The sequence below is a fragment of the Hypoxylon fragiforme genome (assembly GCF_022984875.1).
Source record: "Hypoxylon fragiforme strain CBS 206.31 chromosome Unknown GGS25scaffold_5, whole genome shotgun sequence".
Lineage (NCBI taxonomy): Eukaryota > Fungi > Ascomycota > Sordariomycetes > Xylariales > Hypoxylaceae > Hypoxylon > Hypoxylon fragiforme.
Window position 1 is genome coordinate 1,680,649 of NW_026054760.1, and position 18,219 is coordinate 1,698,867.

The 18,219-nt window shown below is 46.7% G+C and overlaps 4 protein-coding genes across 4 annotated transcripts; 2 read left to right on the top strand and 2 right to left on the bottom strand.

Moving 5' to 3' along the window:
• The first annotated feature begins 430 nt into the window (after nucleotides 1-430).
• On the top strand, nucleotides 431-3,778 carry GGS25DRAFT_490562 (uncharacterized protein). Its single transcript, XM_049261011.1, has one exon. It carries the CDS (start codon nucleotides 666-668, stop codon nucleotides 3,081-3,083), a length of 2,418 nt encoding a protein of 805 aa, XP_049116650.1. The 5' UTR covers nucleotides 431-665; the 3' UTR covers nucleotides 3,084-3,778.
• A 282-nt stretch (nucleotides 3,779-4,060) lies between these two features.
• Nucleotides 4,061-5,682, top strand: GGS25DRAFT_490564 (alpha/beta-hydrolase). Its single transcript, XM_049261012.1, has one exon. It carries the CDS (start codon nucleotides 4,630-4,632, stop codon nucleotides 5,467-5,469), a length of 840 nt encoding a protein of 279 aa, XP_049116651.1. The 5' UTR covers nucleotides 4,061-4,629; the 3' UTR covers nucleotides 5,470-5,682.
• Nucleotides 5,683-8,585: 2,903 nt separating this feature from the next.
• On the bottom strand, nucleotides 8,586-9,885 carry GGS25DRAFT_279979 (uncharacterized protein). Its single transcript, XM_049257456.1, has one exon. The coding sequence runs from the start codon at nucleotides 9,642-9,644 to the stop codon at nucleotides 8,862-8,864; it is 783 nt and encodes a 260-aa protein (XP_049116652.1). The 5' UTR covers nucleotides 9,645-9,885; the 3' UTR covers nucleotides 8,586-8,861.
• GGS25DRAFT_279978 (uncharacterized protein) lies at nucleotides 9,886-10,892 on the bottom strand. The gene is made up of 2 exons (XM_049257455.1): nucleotides 10,146-10,892; nucleotides 9,886-10,002 (listed from the first exon to the last, which is right to left on the bottom strand). Exon 1 carries the CDS (start codon nucleotides 10,720-10,722, stop codon nucleotides 10,270-10,272), a length of 453 nt encoding a protein of 150 aa, XP_049116653.1. The 5' UTR covers nucleotides 10,723-10,892; the 3' UTR covers nucleotides 9,886-10,002; nucleotides 10,146-10,269.
• Nucleotides 10,893-18,219: the final 7,327 nt, after the last annotated feature.

The following is an 18,219-nucleotide window of genomic DNA, read 5'->3' on the forward strand; positions in this document are numbered from 1 at the left end:
TTATTTATTTCTGTACTGTCTGGATTTGCAAACAAAAACAAACAATTAAAGGCACATAGTTCTATTCTTGTGTGCTTTCTTTTTTCCTTTCTTTTCTATTTTGAAGACTGGGCACATACTGCATATCGTTCAATCTCTCCTTTCCCAACCAAGCTCCTGAGTGATAATCAATCTAATCTTCAGTCTATCTATACTTAATTCTCTGTCTGTCTTTCCGGCAAGTTCTATTCTTCGCAAGAGAAGTCGACAACAGCAACACCACAACCTTATCGACACCATCAATCTCACTTACACGCCACTGAACTTACATCATCTAGCAGGGGGGTGTATGAAGAAGCCGGAGTTGTGCCGATTAACCTGACTCCAAGCTAAGTCTAGACGGCTAAGCACTAAATTGTAGGGAGGTATCCCTACCTACGCAGCGCCCGCAGCCTGCGTAACAAGCCCCCCAGGCCAAGTTTGGGTTGAATTTAGTGGATGACGGCATTCCTACACTTTTTTTTTTCTTCCTTCATATTCTCTTCACACAGTAAGCTCGGCAACCAAAAATCTGCAGCGCGCGAGGCAAAGTGAAGCCCCAGTTAGCTTCGCTTCGATTCGAAGATCGTGCGCAAGAGCAGCTGAACACTGATCCATGACGACGCGACGATTTTAAACCCCTCAAGATGCCATCGGCAGCGTTGGGCCGCGCCATGGGAAGCTTTTCCCTGCGCGGCGCCGGCATCGCAAAGCTCTCGCACCAGCATACCGTACTGCCTCGCAACGAGCTTTCTACTCTCTCGAAACGATCAATTGCCCCGAAACTCGCTTCCCCGTCACCTTTCCGCACCTCTCCGATTTCTTTAAGCACAAATCGTGCTTCTTCTACCCACCTCGTCCGATCGCAACCCTTACCAGGCCTTTCTCCGAGACCTCTCGGCGTTACTAATTCGGCACGACTACCGCTATCAACCTCACCAATTAGCGTGCTAAGACACTTCTCTGCCACCAAAGTGTCTAGTCGAGAGAATCAGCATGTGACAAACCCAGCCGCTCAGAAGCAGGGCGCCGATGTCTCCTCCTCGGAGAAGGCTATAGCCGCAAAGGAAGAAGCACAAGCCATTGAGGGTTTTGTTAGAAGTGAAAAGGCATCTCAGGCGGCCCAGGTTAACTTGCGCGCTCGCCTCTCTCACGACGGTAAAGAAAGCAAGAAATCCTTAGCCTCGTTAAGCGAAGTATGGCGCCTCGTTAAGATCGCGAAGCCAGAGTCCAGAAATCTCACGATTGCCGTCATCTTGCTCCTCGTATCCTCCTCCCTCTTCGTCTCACTTCCCCTCGTGGTTGGCAAGGTTATGAATCTAGCCACGTCGAAACCCATAGAAGAGACGGAAATACTTGGTCTGTCTTTGTATCAGTTCTTCGGTGCCTTCGGTTTAGCTCTTACTCTTGGTGCATGTGCCAACTTTGGCCGTATCGTTCTTCTGCGCATCATCGGTGAGAGAGTTGTCACGCGCCTGCGATCGCAGCTCTTCCGAAAGACTTATGGACAAGATGCCGAATTCTTCGACGCCAACAGGGTCGGTGATCTCATATCTCGTCTCGGAACAGACACCATCATCGTGGGCAAGAGCATTACGCAGAATCTCTCTGATGGGCTGAGATCTATCGTAAATAGCGTCTCGGGTCTCGCCCTGATGGCATGGATTAGCCCTAGTCTCACGGCCGTTATCCTGGTCGCTGGTCCATTCATCGGCAGCGCTTCGTTCATATATTCTAGGATCATTCGAAGACTTAGTCGTAAGATGCAGCAAAATCTAGGAACCCTGACCAAGATCGCGGAAGAACGCTTGGGCAACGTCAAAACGAGCCAGGCTTTCGTGGGCGAGGCCCAAGAAGTCCGTCGTTACAACCATCAGGTCAGGAAGGTCTTTGATCTTGGCAAAAAGCAATCCATCTACGACGCCGTCTACTTCTCTGGAACCTCTTGGATGGGCAATATGACGATTATCGCATTGCTTTGGTATGGTGGAAGTTTAGTCAGGGACAGCGTGATGACCACAGGCGATCTTACTATGTTCGTTATGTACGCATTCTGGGCTGGCGGTGGTTTGTTCGGCGTGGCCAACTTCTACTCGGAACTTATGAAGGGGGTGGGAGCGGCTACCCGTATCTTTGAACTTCAGGACCGACACGCCATCATTTCTTCGACCAAGGGTATCAAGGTTAGATCAGCCCAAGGACCTATCAAGTTCGAGAACGTCACCTTTGCCTACCCCACACGTCCTGCCGTAACCATCTTCAACGGACTCGACTTTGAGATCCCCTCCGGCAGCAACGTCTGTATTGTTGGTCCCTCGGGTGGAGGCAAGTCGACGGTGTCGGCTTTGCTGCTGCGATTCTATAATCCTACTAGTGGTACTATCAAGATCGATGGAGTGGATATTACGCAGATGAACGCAAAGTCCTTGCGACGCCGTATCGGTATGGTGTCTCAGGAGCCGGTGTTATTCTCGGGTACGGTGGCCGAAAACATTTCCTATGGCAAACCCCACGCTACTCGATCGGAAATTGTCCTGGCGGCACAAAAGGCCAACTGCGGATTTCTCAGCGACTTCCCCCAGGGTCTCGAGACACAGGTTGGCCCCAGAGGTGCGCAACTGTCAGGTGGACAAAAGCAGCGTATTGCTATTGCCCGTGCCCTTATTAAGGATCCCGACATTCTCATTCTGGATGAAGCTACCTCGGCTCTAGATGCTGAGTCAGAGACGTCAGTCAACCTAGCTCTGGCGGCCCTATTGAAGGGTCGTAGAAGAACCACGATCTCGATCGCGCATCGACTTTCCACCATCAAGAGATCAGACAAGCTCATCGTTCTTTCCAACAAGGGCATAGTTGCAGAAGTCGGATCCTACGAAGAGCTCAGTGCCAACCCTCACAGTGAATTTACTCGACTGATGGAATGGCAGATGAGCGGTGGTGATATTCCGGCTAAGGCCCAGGACCCAAAGCTTCAGGAATCCGAGATCATCGAGGAAGAATTAGAAGAAGACGAGGATGAAGAGGATGTTGAAGAGCAAAACGCGAAGCAAAGATCCAACCAATGATCGTTCACGTCGTTTACTATTCCTACCACGTTTGCACGTGAAAGGGCCAGAGAGGGTATGAAGCCCTTGAAGGTTTAATTTTCGAAATTTCCTTCTCTCTGTCTCTAATTTTTATACGGTTTCTTTCCGTCTACGGGGAACCTTTTCCCTGGAACAAAAGGGTGGATTGGTTGACGTTGCATAGGCACATTTTCTAGAGGACACACGTCATGTACAAATAGGCCTGACCTGGAAAGAGGGCGTCTTGGGGTTGGTCAACGGACATTGTATTATAGAGTAATTTGGTCCAGAACTCCACTCGATACCATAAAGTAGGTGCTACATATGTACATATGTATGTACATATGTAGGCACCTATTATCACGATGTACCTTAGTAACTATTACTGTGTATGTACCTACCCTACATATGTAGGTAGTAGGTAGTATATGTAGGTAAGTGAAGGGGAACCCGTTTTACGAGACGTGACTACGGGAAGGAACGAAGCCACGAAGCCAGGAAGGCAAGCAAGTTCACGAACGAAGGCACGAAAGGGAAATGGGGAAAAGGGAACGACGAAGCTTCGAAATGAACAATTGAGTTTTGGCAGGGTAGGTAGGTAGGGTTCAGGGTTCCTTAAGTAATATGTAAGTAGATGTCGATGGGCGGGCATTACGTATAAAAAGGACCTTCAATATACCTTCCTAGTTTTTCTACGTTTATAATATTTACCTAACCGTGATTTGTGACAGTCGGTATAAGTAGAAGTACTGGGTAGTACTAAGTACAGTAGTTAAGTATTGATTAACTTTTCGTATTCACCGTCTTTACTGTGTGTGTGTACTAGTAACCCGGTACATATATGTTCAAGACCCCAGATATCGATCGGTTGCGGAGCCGAAGAAGCTATGCCACCATACTACAAGTACCTAGTAGTACAATATTAGTGGCCATTCCGCGCTGTGGCTTACCCGCTATTTACTACCGTAGTAGCTAAACAGAAACAAAGACGTGTTGACATGTGAATACCATGATCAATTGCAACTTCCAAATCTTACCTACTCATTTCAAAGCCCCCCAACCTTCGCTTTTTTCATTGGTACGTATTGATTAACCTAGGTTAGGTACAAACATTGAAGGTGTCGATTACGTAGTGCATCATATAAGACATCCATACCTCAATACTTTCATCAACATACCACACCTAACTACCTGGCACCTGCATCATAACCTACCTACATAGTAGTATCTAACCCACATAGGTACCTACCTAAAATCTAAAATACAGCTGTAACCCCTTTGTCTATTACATCAGCTGCCTACCAACTAGTATTTCAAGATGGGAGAAGTCAAAACCGTCGAGGGGACCTTTGAAGTTGACGACGTCAGCCTTTATACCAAATCCTGGCTTGTGAGTACATATATCCCTTACATATATATACATATATATATATTTATATGTATATATATATCTTCCCTTCAAGATTAGTAAACACATATACCTACATAACCAGCTCACTAACAATCCCCCCCCTAGCCGGATGGTCCTCCCAAGGCAAAGCTAGTCATGGTCCACGGCTTCAGTGACCACGTGAACCGGTACCATGACCTGTTCCCCAGCCTCGCGCGCCGCGGCATCGCCGTGCTCGGCTTCGACCAGCGCGGCTGGGGCAGGAGCGTCCGCAAGCCCTCCGACCGGGGCCGCTCCGGCCCCACGGCCACCATCCTATCCGACATCGCCACCTTCATCCGCACCAAGGCCCTCCCGCCACCATCATCATCAGATTCCAACGAAAATTCCGACGTGCCGGTGTTTGTGCTCGGCCACTCGATGGGCGGCGGCGAAGCCTTAGCCCTCGCCAGCACGCCCGCGCACGACGCCGTGGTCTCGCGGGTCCGCGGCTGGATCCTCGAGGCCCCCTTCCTCGGCTTCGGCCCCTCCGTCCAGCCCAGCCGCATCACCGTCGCCAGCGGCCGCCTCGCCGCCCGCGTCGTCCCCCACTTCCAGCTCGTCCAGCCCATCCCCGCCGAGCACCTCACCCGCGACCCGGACATGCAGAAGGACATCGCCGCCGACCCCTTACTCCACGACACGGGAACCCTCGAGGGTATTGCCGGCATGATTTCGCGCGCCGAGGACCTAGGCGCGGGCAGGTTGAGGCCGAGGCCGAGCGTGCGCTCGCTGCTGGTCGCGCATGGCACGGCGGATAAGGTGGCCGCGTTTGAGCCGGTCAAGAAGTGGTGGGATGCGTTTGGGTGTAAACTTCCGGATGCGACGTTTAAGCCGTACGAGGGGTGGGCGCACCAGCTGCATAGCGAGGTGGGCAGGGAGGAGTTTTATCGCGATGTGGGCGATTGGATATTGGAGAGGTCGGGGCCGGAGTCGGGGCCGGAGGCTAAGTTATGAGGAGGTTGTGATGATGGGGATGGGGATGGGGATAGGGGGTGAAGAATGAACGAACGAACGAATGTTGCGTCGGTTGAAGAGAGGAGATGAGGAGAGGTGAGGTTGATTTAATGGCACGTGAGACAGGGCAAGACATGTTGGTAGTTTTCACTGTTTACGCGTTCATAGTCTCTGGCCCCCACGACTTGAGTTCAACCAACTAACCAACTAACCAACAACGTTGCTTTTTACATATAATATCACGTGCTACCTATTCTAATAGTGTTTCTAGGCTCTGGGCATCACTTTTTTCTCTTTCTTTCTTTCTCTTGGAAAAAACCAGCTCGATATATTGGATGGTCTTCTATTTTATTTTTTATGTTCTTTGATAATTACCTATCAACGTCCTCTCCCCCTTGATTTCCTTGGGGTTCCATATCTCGACTTTTCACAACATTATTCTCTTTACTTCCCCTTCGACTGTTTTTTTGTTGTATCATCATGGCTATCAAGTACCTAGGAAGTACCTACCTACTCTTAACTCCATGTCAGCTTTGTGCAGGATTCATTCTTTTCAGCCTCAACGTTGGATTGGGTGGCTGGGCGGCCACTGTGCCGTTAATAAATAATCAATAATATATCCTGAATGGGGATCATCTGATCAACACTAAAAGAATTCACGGAGGCTTAGGGACCTTGAGAGTTTGGGAGTTTTGAGAGGGCATGTGTAGGTGGCTTGGGAATTCCTGTGATGGGTACCTACCATTCATTTTTATATCCGTACTTTAGGTAGCGAGTGGGAAATACTAGTAAGTTGGACGATGGCCGATAAGTTCTACCTAGTGGGCTGTTATGACTAACAGATAGGCAGGCAGCACATGTCCTTTAGACACCTACCTAGGTCGATACCTAGTAGGTGGTTAGGAAGTCGGAACGTATTACATCGATCCCTCTCTCTACGTGAGGCACAGGAAGGGCCATTGCAATATATAGGTAGCTTCCCAAGAACAAGTTATCGAAAACGGTCCAGCCTTTTCATAGACATGGATAAAAAGGGACTGAGCCCCAGCTATGTACGTGATACCCAGACAATCATCCTGTGAAATGCTACAAGAATAGAAGCACATATATCGTAGCTCCCTTTTTCAATCCAGAGAGGCCAATATTAAGTAGTTCCCGCAGCGTTTTTATCAAACCATACAGCTAAGCTACTTACCTATCCAGGTAGGTGTCAGAGTAACGTACCATTAAATCTGTTTGTCAACATCTGCGTCGATAAGCAATAAGCGCGGATATAGATGGATGCTACCTAGATGTGCATATCATACTTACACTGCCGACGCAAGGGAAGCAAGAAGGGCATGTTTGAGGACTGGGATAGGTAGGTAGGGCTGAGGAGGGCACCAACCAATATAGGCGCGTATAGCCTCTTTGGGCAATCCGCCAGAAGAAGCGGCTAGTTGGTTGGTTGTTAGAATAAAATAAATACGGGCCACAGCCCTCCTATTTTTTTAAATTTTTTTTTGGCGGCGAAAACTTACACCTGGAGGGGGAGGATGTCAGTTTACGACGGATATGAATGTGCCCGGAAAATAGCAATAGGATAAGTCTATTATTACCTCGTAGGCATCTAACGCATCGTAGCCTTGCCTAGCTCTTACACAGAAAAGAGCCTGACAGCCTAGTCTAACCTAGGCCATTTGATATCAGGTAAAACTCTCCGGTCATATGCAGTTTGTATATCGTAAGAAGAAGGAAAAGGAAGAGTATTAGTATTAGTATTTCAAATACATATGCGTCTCCCCCCCAACGGTGATCTTATAGGCTAAGCAAGAGAGCGTACAATAGCGCTCACGCTCACGTAAACGCTCCCACGACCCGACGACGCGGAACCACCGATCTCACGCAACCCACATGCATGGTGTGATGCGCTGCCGCCAAGCAGCGAAGGGAAACAGTGAAGCGGCCAGCCTCTGTCTCTAGCCTTACATGATATCCTACTTAGTACATATGTATATGTATGGACGTGCAGATACATACATGAGTACACACCCGGGTTATATTCTAGGTTAGGTAGCATTCAGCTCTCGTCTAAGTCCGCCCGCCCAGACATAGCACGTTCGGTTGCTCGTTCGTTAGCGACTGTTCTCACGTCATTGGCCATTGGTTGACCGCCAGTCGTCTGTAGGTGTTCATTCGCATAGTAAGGGTAAGTAAGTACTGTAGGTTAGATATATATGGTCTAGACCACACAACACCACCACCACCACAAAAGAAAAAAAAAGGGATCAATTAGCCACTTATGAAGCGAAGCGAGTCCTCCTCTGATAAGTCCCTTAAAATCTTGGGAAGGAATTCAACATGTACTTATGTATGTCCTTAGTTTTAGTCTACCTATTTAGTATTATTACGGCACACTTGCATGCGTCAACCCAACGTCGTGTGACTTTTACCACATCCCTGCGCACATCGTAGGGCTGGGTTGATGGTTGATGGTAGATGGGGGATGTGTAATCAACATCTACCTACCTCCTACTTATCTATCCACACAGCCTCAAGAATAATCTAACCTAGCCTAGTTGACCAGACTAATATGCGTACTTATGTATGTAGACATGTACCATATGTAGGTAGGTCGGCTATAATATCTCACACACTCATATATGCCCATCCAACCTAGCCCTATTACCGACAAGTCCATGCCTCATCCGGAACAGCTTCTACCCGTACCAATTTTTTTTTTGAAATGGTAAAGGAGCGTGCCGAACGGCCGAGTCCAGTTTGATGCGCGACCTGCGCGCAAGCGAGCTGTGGGCTAAATAGCCGGGGTGGGTGGCCCTTTGAGAAGAGGGTGTGTGAGATGCTGGCAAGAGAGGAAACCGGCTTTCTTTCGAAATCCAGACCCCTACTTATCTACCTAACCTGCCTACATATGGCGATGCAAGTCAGCGAGATGTGATAATGACGAAAAATGAACGAACACAGCATTGGCTCGCGTACGGCGCTCTGCATATGTGCGCTCTTCTATGATCGACGATGATTTGCGTTGCAGCATGCGTAAGCAAGATGAATAAATTCCGGTTCTCACGTCTGATCACATATTGAAACCGAGTATCTAGATATGACAAAATAGTATGTAGATAGGTAAGTGAGTAAGTAAGTAGGTGGTTAGATTAATTTTGCTACCTATGTTATATCCCGAAATATTATCCAAAGCCCAGAGTTTGAAATGACCTATGCCGTATATGCTCCGACCCTTTCCATACCTACTGACCTACCTAGGTACCCAGTAGGCATACACTCCTAATTATATATGAGAAAGAAAAGAGTAAATGCAATCAACCTCAACGCCGTTTGTATGCAAGAATGCTAGATTGTCCTTCCCAGGACTGCGTAGATGAAAATAATGCGTATCAATCCCTAACCGGCAGTATAAACCGGACCTTCTTCCTGGGCTTTGCAGCCGGTATGTCTATTGGTCGTGTCTTTCCCTCCTGATCGTCAGTGAGATCTTCAGTGCTGAAACCCAACTCGCTCATTGTTTCCTTCTCTGGTTCCTCCTCGATAGAATATACATCCGGGCTAGGCTCACGCCATGAGTGGCGTCGTTGAAGCGATTGAGAGGGCGATCTTCCACGGCGAACGTGCCGTGGGGGTGCGAAGCGCCTTGCTGGGCGCATCTTGGGTGATCCAACATGAAAGGAGGCAGGGGAGAGTAGAGCCTCTGTGGTTTGAGATGTGACAGTAGCAGCTGGCCTTGTCTGGTCGAAGAACTTCTCGAAGCCAAATGGTAGAGATGTATGCCCGTGAGGATGAAAGCGGATATAGTCCTCCTCGTCATCATCATCGTCTTCGTTGTCATCCAAGATAGCGCAATCTGCTAACCTGTCCTTGGGTTTGTATTTTCTGAGGCCATCGAGAGTGGAAGGGGAAACAGTCCGGATGATTTCTCGGGGCCGGTTTGAATCCTCGATTCCGGCGTCAAACTCGAATTCGAACTCAAGATCGTCCTCGCTTGGAGTTGGTGGTGTGAGAAAATACATCATGGGATTTTCATGAGACGACTGAGCATCAAACTCATCGTCATCTGTTGAGTTTATATCATCCTCCAATGAAGGAGGGAGCCGGCTAGGACTCGGCGGGCAAGGCAGTTCCAACTGCCCATGCACAGATAAGTTTGGTGGCAATAGAGGCATAACCGTAGGTAGTTATCGGTTAATGCGATGGCGGAGTAAAATGATTAAAGATAACGACTGAATTCCAAAACTTGATCATTACTAGATAATATACTAGCGACCTGTAATAGATGGCGTAGAGAGTCCTTCCGTAGCTAAAGCCCAACAGAGGTCGTCGGGTTCAGGCCGGCTCAGTTATAAATGTTCCTACACGTGTAGATATGAGAGAACTCGAGGCCGGCCTACCACACCGAAAAGGGAAAAGTAACAAGCTCTTGAAGGATGAGGTGGGGCGAAAGAAAAACAAATAAATCAAAACCAGAGTGAGAGGTAAAGTCACAGAATATATACTGACACTAGGCTCTGTAAGCAGAAGGTGCTGTGCAATGGAGGTGTTAGTCACCGGTCGGTGTAAGGCACTTTGCCTTGTGAGTCGACAAATTGGAGAAGAGGAGAAGAGGGTGGTCATGCTTGGAAGAGCCAAATAGGAAACGTAACTGAAAACGCAACGGGGGACGTAACTTTCTGGAACTTTTTGACACTGAACTCGTGAGCAAAGGTGCTATCTGGTAAGGGAACCAGCTAAACGCTAAGGCGTGGGAGGCTCAGACGAGGATAATCACCAAGCTGATTTCCGCAAAGAGCATCACGCGTCTAAGATGGTGTGCGAATTGATTTGGAGCTTGGATTGGTGGGTGGGGGTCTCTCCAACATGATAGAGCATAAGCCGGCTTTCTAAGACATCCAGGACACCCATTTCAGGTATGGTTGATGAGCATCTGACAATGATGTATACCTGGTCTATACCTGGTCTATACCAGATATATACCAGATATATACCAGATATATACCAGATATATACCAGATATATACCAGATATATACCAGATATATACCAGATATATACCATGGCTATTAAGTATAATAGCCTTGGAAAGACATTGCAACATGTTTACCAGCCGAGACGCCCGGTATTCAACTGCATCTAATTCTTTGATTGCGACGTTCTGGGGCTCGTGAGGCTCGTAAAACTCCTTGTGATTTGACAATACTGAAGCTTGGTCGATTTGACTCGCATCCGGATCGACGAATACATACATACCTATGCATCGTACCTTGCATGAATCTTGAGTACCGCTCAACCAACATTGATACGAGTTCGTGATGTCGGCAACGACGTTGCGTTGACGAATATTGACTCAGGTCGTCACAGAACGGAGAGCCGGTTTATGTGATGCAATGCTACATAAGTAAGTAGATATAGACATATAGTGCATACTTAGTAGATATTTACTACCTAGCAGGTAGGTATAAAAGGATGTATAAGAGATTTCAAGAGACAGTCGCGGGAAGGATGGCTATACTTCCTTGGTTTGGCGTAGCACTTAATACGCAGATACGAGAGGAGGGTTGGCACTTTTGCCCGAGGAGCTGTATCATATGACAAACATTCAAAGACTTTTGGGTATACCTACCTCCTACTCACCCACCCACTCGCCTCCTAGGTATCATTCTGGGTATCAACGAAAATGGGTTGCCTGGTATAATTGTCTTGACTGTGGTGGTATGGTAGTATGGTCGTACCTAATAGAGTCGCAAACTGATAATTATGTCGTCATTTGAAGTGACTCGAATCACTCGATACTACCTACCCCGGATGGCCGCGTGAAAGCCAAGGTCAGTATGCAAGCTCCAACATAATGTATGTATGTTTCTGAAGAAGAGGACATAATGTTCGCTTGAAGATACATAACGTTTCCCACTTTCAGGGACTTGGTAAGTTGGTAGTACTATAGTAGTGAATAGATAAGTCCAGTATATGATAGATCCGAATAGCACTAAAGCCGTAGCGCCAAGTTGGAGACCTACATACTACCCTAGATAGGCATGTATGGTTGATAGTTACCGCCCGAGACGCAGCTAGTAATAGCCCTAAAGGACTAGGTTAGGTTAGATAGGACTCGAGTTGGTGAAGTTACATATTATCCATGGATATCGATTCAACTTTGGGAAAACATACATGTATGTATAATAGGTGGATGACGTCAAACTTGCTACTTTCAATAATCAAGGGCGCAAATGTTCAAAAAGGAAGAATAAGAAGAGGAGAAATGACGAGGTCGTCTTGAAGTAGAGAGCTATCCATGGATACAATCCAAAGACGATAGATGGACTAGGTGTATTAGTTGAAGCCTTAGGATTTGCGACCCTGTAGATCATTGCATGCATAGGGTGATTGACCGTGACATCCATTTGCTGGCAGGGCTGATAAAGCGACAGCTTCAAATTCTTAAAAGGTTCAAGTGTTCAATGTTGGAAATTAGATGGCACAACTTTACATCCATGGAATCCAGGCAGTGGCATGGATATCATTGCAGGTGATCTTGTAGCGAAAATTAAAGTGGAAAATTAAAGTGTGGCAGTCACTGGCAGAGGGGTCATCTGGCAGCAGTGCATGTGGCTTGAAATGTGGCTTTAACTAATTAGTAATTTTAATGCTCACCTCTTAACATCACGTGTATCTAACTATCACTTGCTTGTCAGTTTCATCTTCAATGTTGTTCATGTTCATACTACTAGTAGTAGTCAATGTTCTTATTCAGACATCTATCTTCACTATTGGTATATGAATAATTCAGCTTCGGAACATGTCTCCTAACCATAGCTGATTGCAAAGCAGTCAAGTATACCCAGCACACAGGATCCGTAATTTACGTTTTACTGATGAACATCCAGACTGGAGTCTCGCCCAACAGCCATTGACTACGAGGTATACGTACAACCGGGGTTTTAATTAACTTCCTTCCCGGGTGAAGGATTTTTATGTCGGGTCGACCGGTGGATATCTCGACGTCCGTTGGGCACCGACCCCCCTTGGCCAACACAGGGTAGCAACCGCAATCCTCGACAGAGTGTGCCCAACTCCTGCTGTCATTCGCTGACGTCATGGTAACCTTTGATATCCAGTACTTAATCAACCACGGTGGCCATGGTCCAGCGATTGACCTATGTACTGCCTGTAAAGTTTGATGGGCGGCAATTCCCGAGATATCCCGCTATGGGGCATGCCGCCTTACCAACTGAAGCGGTTGAGTTACATCCTAAACCATGAGAGAATGAGAACAATCCCCTCTCAGGTCCGCTATCGGGAGGACAGGACGAGACCTGGATGGCAGCCTGACTAGGAAGACTCAGAGAAAACTACCGGTCGCGCGCTTCTCCAGACGTAGAAGGTCGCTCAGAATCAGGCCATTGTTATTGGATGTGATTCTTACCGAAGAGAAAAGAATTATATGAATCCTCCATTAACAATCCACCCACCAGTCATCGAACTGTGAAGGTCTGAGAGAGCACAGTTGCAATCGGAAGGGCGTCGACCGATGCGTTGGATCATCAACATCGACCCCTCCCGTAATATGCTTCATATCTCTCACTGGCCCATAGGTTTCGCGACTTTGGGGGAGGGACCCCTCAGACGAACAAGAACCACAACTTCATAGTGTACTATCAATATCTTGGGTTCTACGGTCGGATTGCAACGTGCTGGATCTAAAGAGATCTTTCGGGAGCCAGTCTAATCGTGACTTCGTTCGCCTCCTTGCTGATTAGATTGGCCGGCAAGCACTCTCATCATTCCACAATACTATTTGTGCTGACCTATTGAATGAGCAGCGCCGCCAGCGGGACCTGACTGCTCTGATTCGCGTTGTCCTGTTCGATAGGCTCGCTATAGTTGCTATACGCTAGTGGTATACAGAGAGAGGCATCACTCTGCCGTCATTCTGCCATCTCGCTAGGGGACATCGCCTTCCCGCGTGTCTATCGGACAGTTTACTCAGTGTTTCAACGCACTGAGTCTCAGCATCGGCAAATAAGTCTCATGGCGAGGACCTTGGCATTTTCTCCTTGATTTTTGCTGACGTGTCTCCTGTGCCGACTATCCTTGTGGACAACTTATAGGCAATAATGACGATCGGGTACATCAACAACTTCAGATGGCATCGGCTGTTTAAAGGAAAGAAACTTGGAGTCCTTGATCAGATGTACCAGAATAAGGCTATGGCGAAGTTGATTTGAGCTGCCATTGCGTCGCACGTGGTGTAGACATAGGAAGAAAGACTGGTAAGCTGATCGCAAGATATGTAGTGATCAGACTCGTATCTTACTAGAACCTTAGTGGATATGCCCCTGAAACCAAGAGATTTGTACTGGGCAGTACAATGAATACAGCTTCACGGATACGACGAGGACAGATAACTATCCGATGCTCATCGGTGCATGGCATTAATGACATGTGGCTATATTCTTGCTGCATCCCTCAGGGATGAAATACGTCGGTCGGCTTCTTCATTGACCCAAAGAAACTAAACCTTGACGATGTATTGAGGTATATGATCGAAATGTTGTGAGTTTACCTCAGTGGTGTTGTTATACCTGAAGACTTCTGAGTACCGGTAGTGATGTGAGGATCCTTTGACTTGAAAAAGAAAGGCGGTGAGACTCTTGATGGTGTCCTCGAGTGAGAGACTCTTGTCACTACTCCAATCGTATTGTTCAAATCGCCAAGGGAACCCCACTCCATAGACAAATTGGATATGTCGTGGGTATTCTGCCAGTACATAGTATGCTGTGCCAGTAGCGTTTGATCAGGTCGACGAATATTCATCCAGATTCTCACCGAAAAAAAGAATATGGCTGTGCGGGCCACCCAGTTAATAGCTTACAGTATCACGATATCACCAGACCTATTCCTACCAGTAACACCATCGCTGATATTAGCTTCATTACTAATACCTGCTACGCACCTACATAGTACGTAGTAGGTATTACCTAGGTATATCCCGCTTGCCGGCTTTCATTGTCTATGCCTATGCTTCATTCAAGCTGGGTAAGTAATACCCCGTACTTTTTGACGATCTAGCTCTTGATAACTGCAACCCATGGGGGGGATCACGCATCTACCCGTGCTAGTTATGGGTATTGGAGATTGTCGTGCTGCATCTAGAACCTTGCACTTGCGTCAATGCTTTGTTATACGTATGCGGCTCGCTACCTACTCTAGCTATCTAGTGGAGCGACTATTCTACCGAGTCACGGCTATTGTAGGGGTGACTCATATGGACGATGATGCGCGATGGCTTGATGGTATCGTGATGGGCTATTCCGCAGCAATTCCAGATGGGTGAAAGGATCTTTTTTTCTTTCTCGGTCACACGATGTCAACTTTTCAAGTGTGTACAATAATATTTCGAAGATCAGACACTTACCTGGTAATCAGAACCTTCTAGGTTGGTTTGCAGATGTTGTGGTCATATTTGTACATATGTAGGTATGTAGGCATGTACTTAGTGGATGCTCATATACATATATAAACGCCAACTATCGACGAGTACATGAGAGATGCAGTACGCAGATGTTATGTATGTATTTCTAAGTAGATGGGTAGCCCCCACAATACGTACATACGTACATATCTAGGTTAGTTACTTGCATCCATATGGAATCATGGATACAGTATCTAGTATCTACACGCATACTGGATCATTTATAATGCACAAAAGGGGTTTGGTCTGTGTGGATGACATGCAGCGCTGGCACAATGTCCAGACGGGAGAGATTCGCAAATAGGGAGGTCCAGATTACTCTTGGACCTATTCACAACCAATCAACTTGCATGCACCGCACATGTATGAAATCAATCCCTTTTTTTTTTTTTTTTTCCTTTCTTCTTTTTTTCGCCCCCTTCGAGATCTACGGTCTTGATATGAAGACGATCGCCATTCTCGTCGAATAGGTAGTCCTTCTCTCCCTACCCGAAACCGCATAGCTCCCCGGAGACGCCCGTTTCCGCGACGGCCGGAGTGGCGGCGGTTTGATTGATTGATACTCGCGAAGCTACAGTACTAGACCTGCTAGGTTATAGATATCGCTCATTTATCTGAGGTCGTCTAAGATGTGGGATTTGCATGGTGGTAGTAGTAGTGGTGGAGCAGCAGGTGGTGGTGGTGGTGTATGAATGAGACATTGAGCAACACTTTGTTGAAGTTGTTATACCTCGCCTCGCAGAACAACTGACTTTGACTTATGTATGCTCATTCTCAAGTAACACACTGTCTTGAAATGAAAAGTCGTAAAGAAAATCCTGTTTATTTCATCACCGTGGTCATTATGTAGAACAAGCAATTGGGTTCGGTGATAAGATCTCGGTTCTTGTTCCTGTGCGAGAGGACCAATTGGATCTTATGCGCACTCGAGAAGGTCGAGTATGTCATGCTCGATGGTGTAATGCCATCTTGGTTTCGGTATCATACATACATATTCATACATAGAAACCAAGGTATACAATACACAGTATAGAGGGTCGGGAAGAAGGGAAAAAGAGGAAAAGAAAGGAGAGAGACATAGGGATGCATGAAGTAGATACACGATGACTCTTCTCAGCGTGGTCGTTCGAACTTGGCTTCACCTATGAGAGGGTCTGAGAGTTATGCATGCGTCCTGCATAGGTACACTAGATGGGGGCTGTCCAATTGCATTTTAGTTAGTAATTTCTGTTAAGCTGGTAATGCTAGGCAGTGAGATGGTGCGTTGGCGTCCTATTTCCGCAGTCTGCTTCGCAGCAAATAGTATCCTACCAAAGCCACAAGACGGAAGCCCATCGTCATCATTCACTTACCTAGGTTAGTAGGTAGGTAGGTTACCTAGCACTGCTTGCTACATACCTACCTATACATACAAGAGACATTTTCTGGTCCTACCTACCTAGTAGGTATGTATCTGCTTCCACTCGTTCGCTGGCTTTGTTTCCTAGTCACAGTGTCTACCTTACTATGTAGAGACTAACGGTAGAGTCATTGTAGACAGGTAGATAGACAGGTAGATAGGCAGGCAGGTGGTTGAAGAATTATCATGGAAGAAACGATAGAAGCCATCAAAAGCGAATCGGGTATAATACGACTCGGACACAAACGCCAGAAAGGAACATTCGTGTATTTTCTGACGCCTTATTGGTACCCAAGGCCACGCGATATGTAATCGGGCATTAAACGCGGTACTTGATTAGACAGAATAGATGGGAATATATGAAATAGTAACATTACTTCTCGACATTTCAGTGGACCTCTCCTCTCATTAGACGCTTAGTTTACTCTCTTTGCCTTCCCAAATTTTCTCTCTCTCTTTCTCTTCTGGTCCCGTCCCCCGTTTTCCCTATCGCATCCTCCGGAAACACGTCCACTTACAACTCCCAATTTTTGCCACCAGACTAGTTGTATAGTCGACCTAGGGAACACCACAGCCAACGGAAGACGATTCGTGGGATAATAGGATCTGCATTTCTAGAACTAACAGACTTTGCGAATTTCACATACCACGTACTACTACGATAATAAGATAAAGGTGAAAAGAAGGCAGTGAAGCCGCGCAACGAGGTTATATCCCCTCAAATTCTTGTAGCAGGGGGGTTTGCTCGGCCTGGATGATCTTCTATAATGAGAGAAAAGGCCGAGAGAACCATCGGGAACTAACATGGATGGGTTCAATAAGGCGACTTTACCATGACCTCAATAGACCAATACTTACTATTCATTGACATCTTTTGAACGAGAGACTTTAATAATTACATAGTAAACTAAAAGAGTGAATTAAGAAAAAAAAAAGAAGAAGAAAAAGAAGAAAAAAAGTCAAGAAATTAGTGGAATCCTCGTTTTTTTTCTCGCCTTGCGGGACCGGCGACCCCACCGTTGGGTACCGTTACCGTTTTTTTCTCGGCTGGATTTCTCAATTTCTCCAGGATCTTTAAACTTTTGTACCTAGCTAGTACCTGGCAACCACGTAGGACCCAGTGAATGGGGTTTGCCTTAAGCTTGTTAAGCCCCTCCTTTTCCCTTTCTGCCCAGATGCCCCTTCTATTCCTGCAAGCACTCAAGACCCCTAGACAAAGAACAAGGCAGTTATTGAAACGTGCACGTGGGAAATGGAGTGTTAAGTAGGTACTGTACTATGTAGTAGATAATTACCAAGAGAGAAAAGTAACTACCGTTGCACTAAAAAAAGAAACAATTGAAAAGAGAGGGAAAAGTGACAGTCGGGCTATCGATATAGCGGATTACAGTATCGATAAAACTGTCCGGCAACAGGGAACCCCTCGTTACTACTAGTAGTACTTGAGGAGAACTAACCCATATTCCCTGCTCGATCCCACAACACAACGTTCAGTGCTACCTCACCTTGGTAACGTGCAACACCTTAGGATACTTGAACATCAGTTTACAGCCAAGTACCACGACGCCTTACAACACATATCCTAGTACCTTGCTGGACTGACCACAGGAGGTATCACCAAAGATGTGTGTATGTACAAATCTAAAATACAAATCTTAAATCCGTCTTCCGTCTCTTCAAGTTGTCTCCCACCATCTGTTACCGTAGCTACCTCACCTTCCAATTATCACAACACTTCTTTTTTATTATTTTCGTCTACATTTGTCAGACTTTGTGGCTTTGGTATCCAAGGCTTCCTATCTGCAATCACCCATCCACTTAACTATATACATACATATGTATGTACCGACCTCAGCAACATTGAACCATTACCA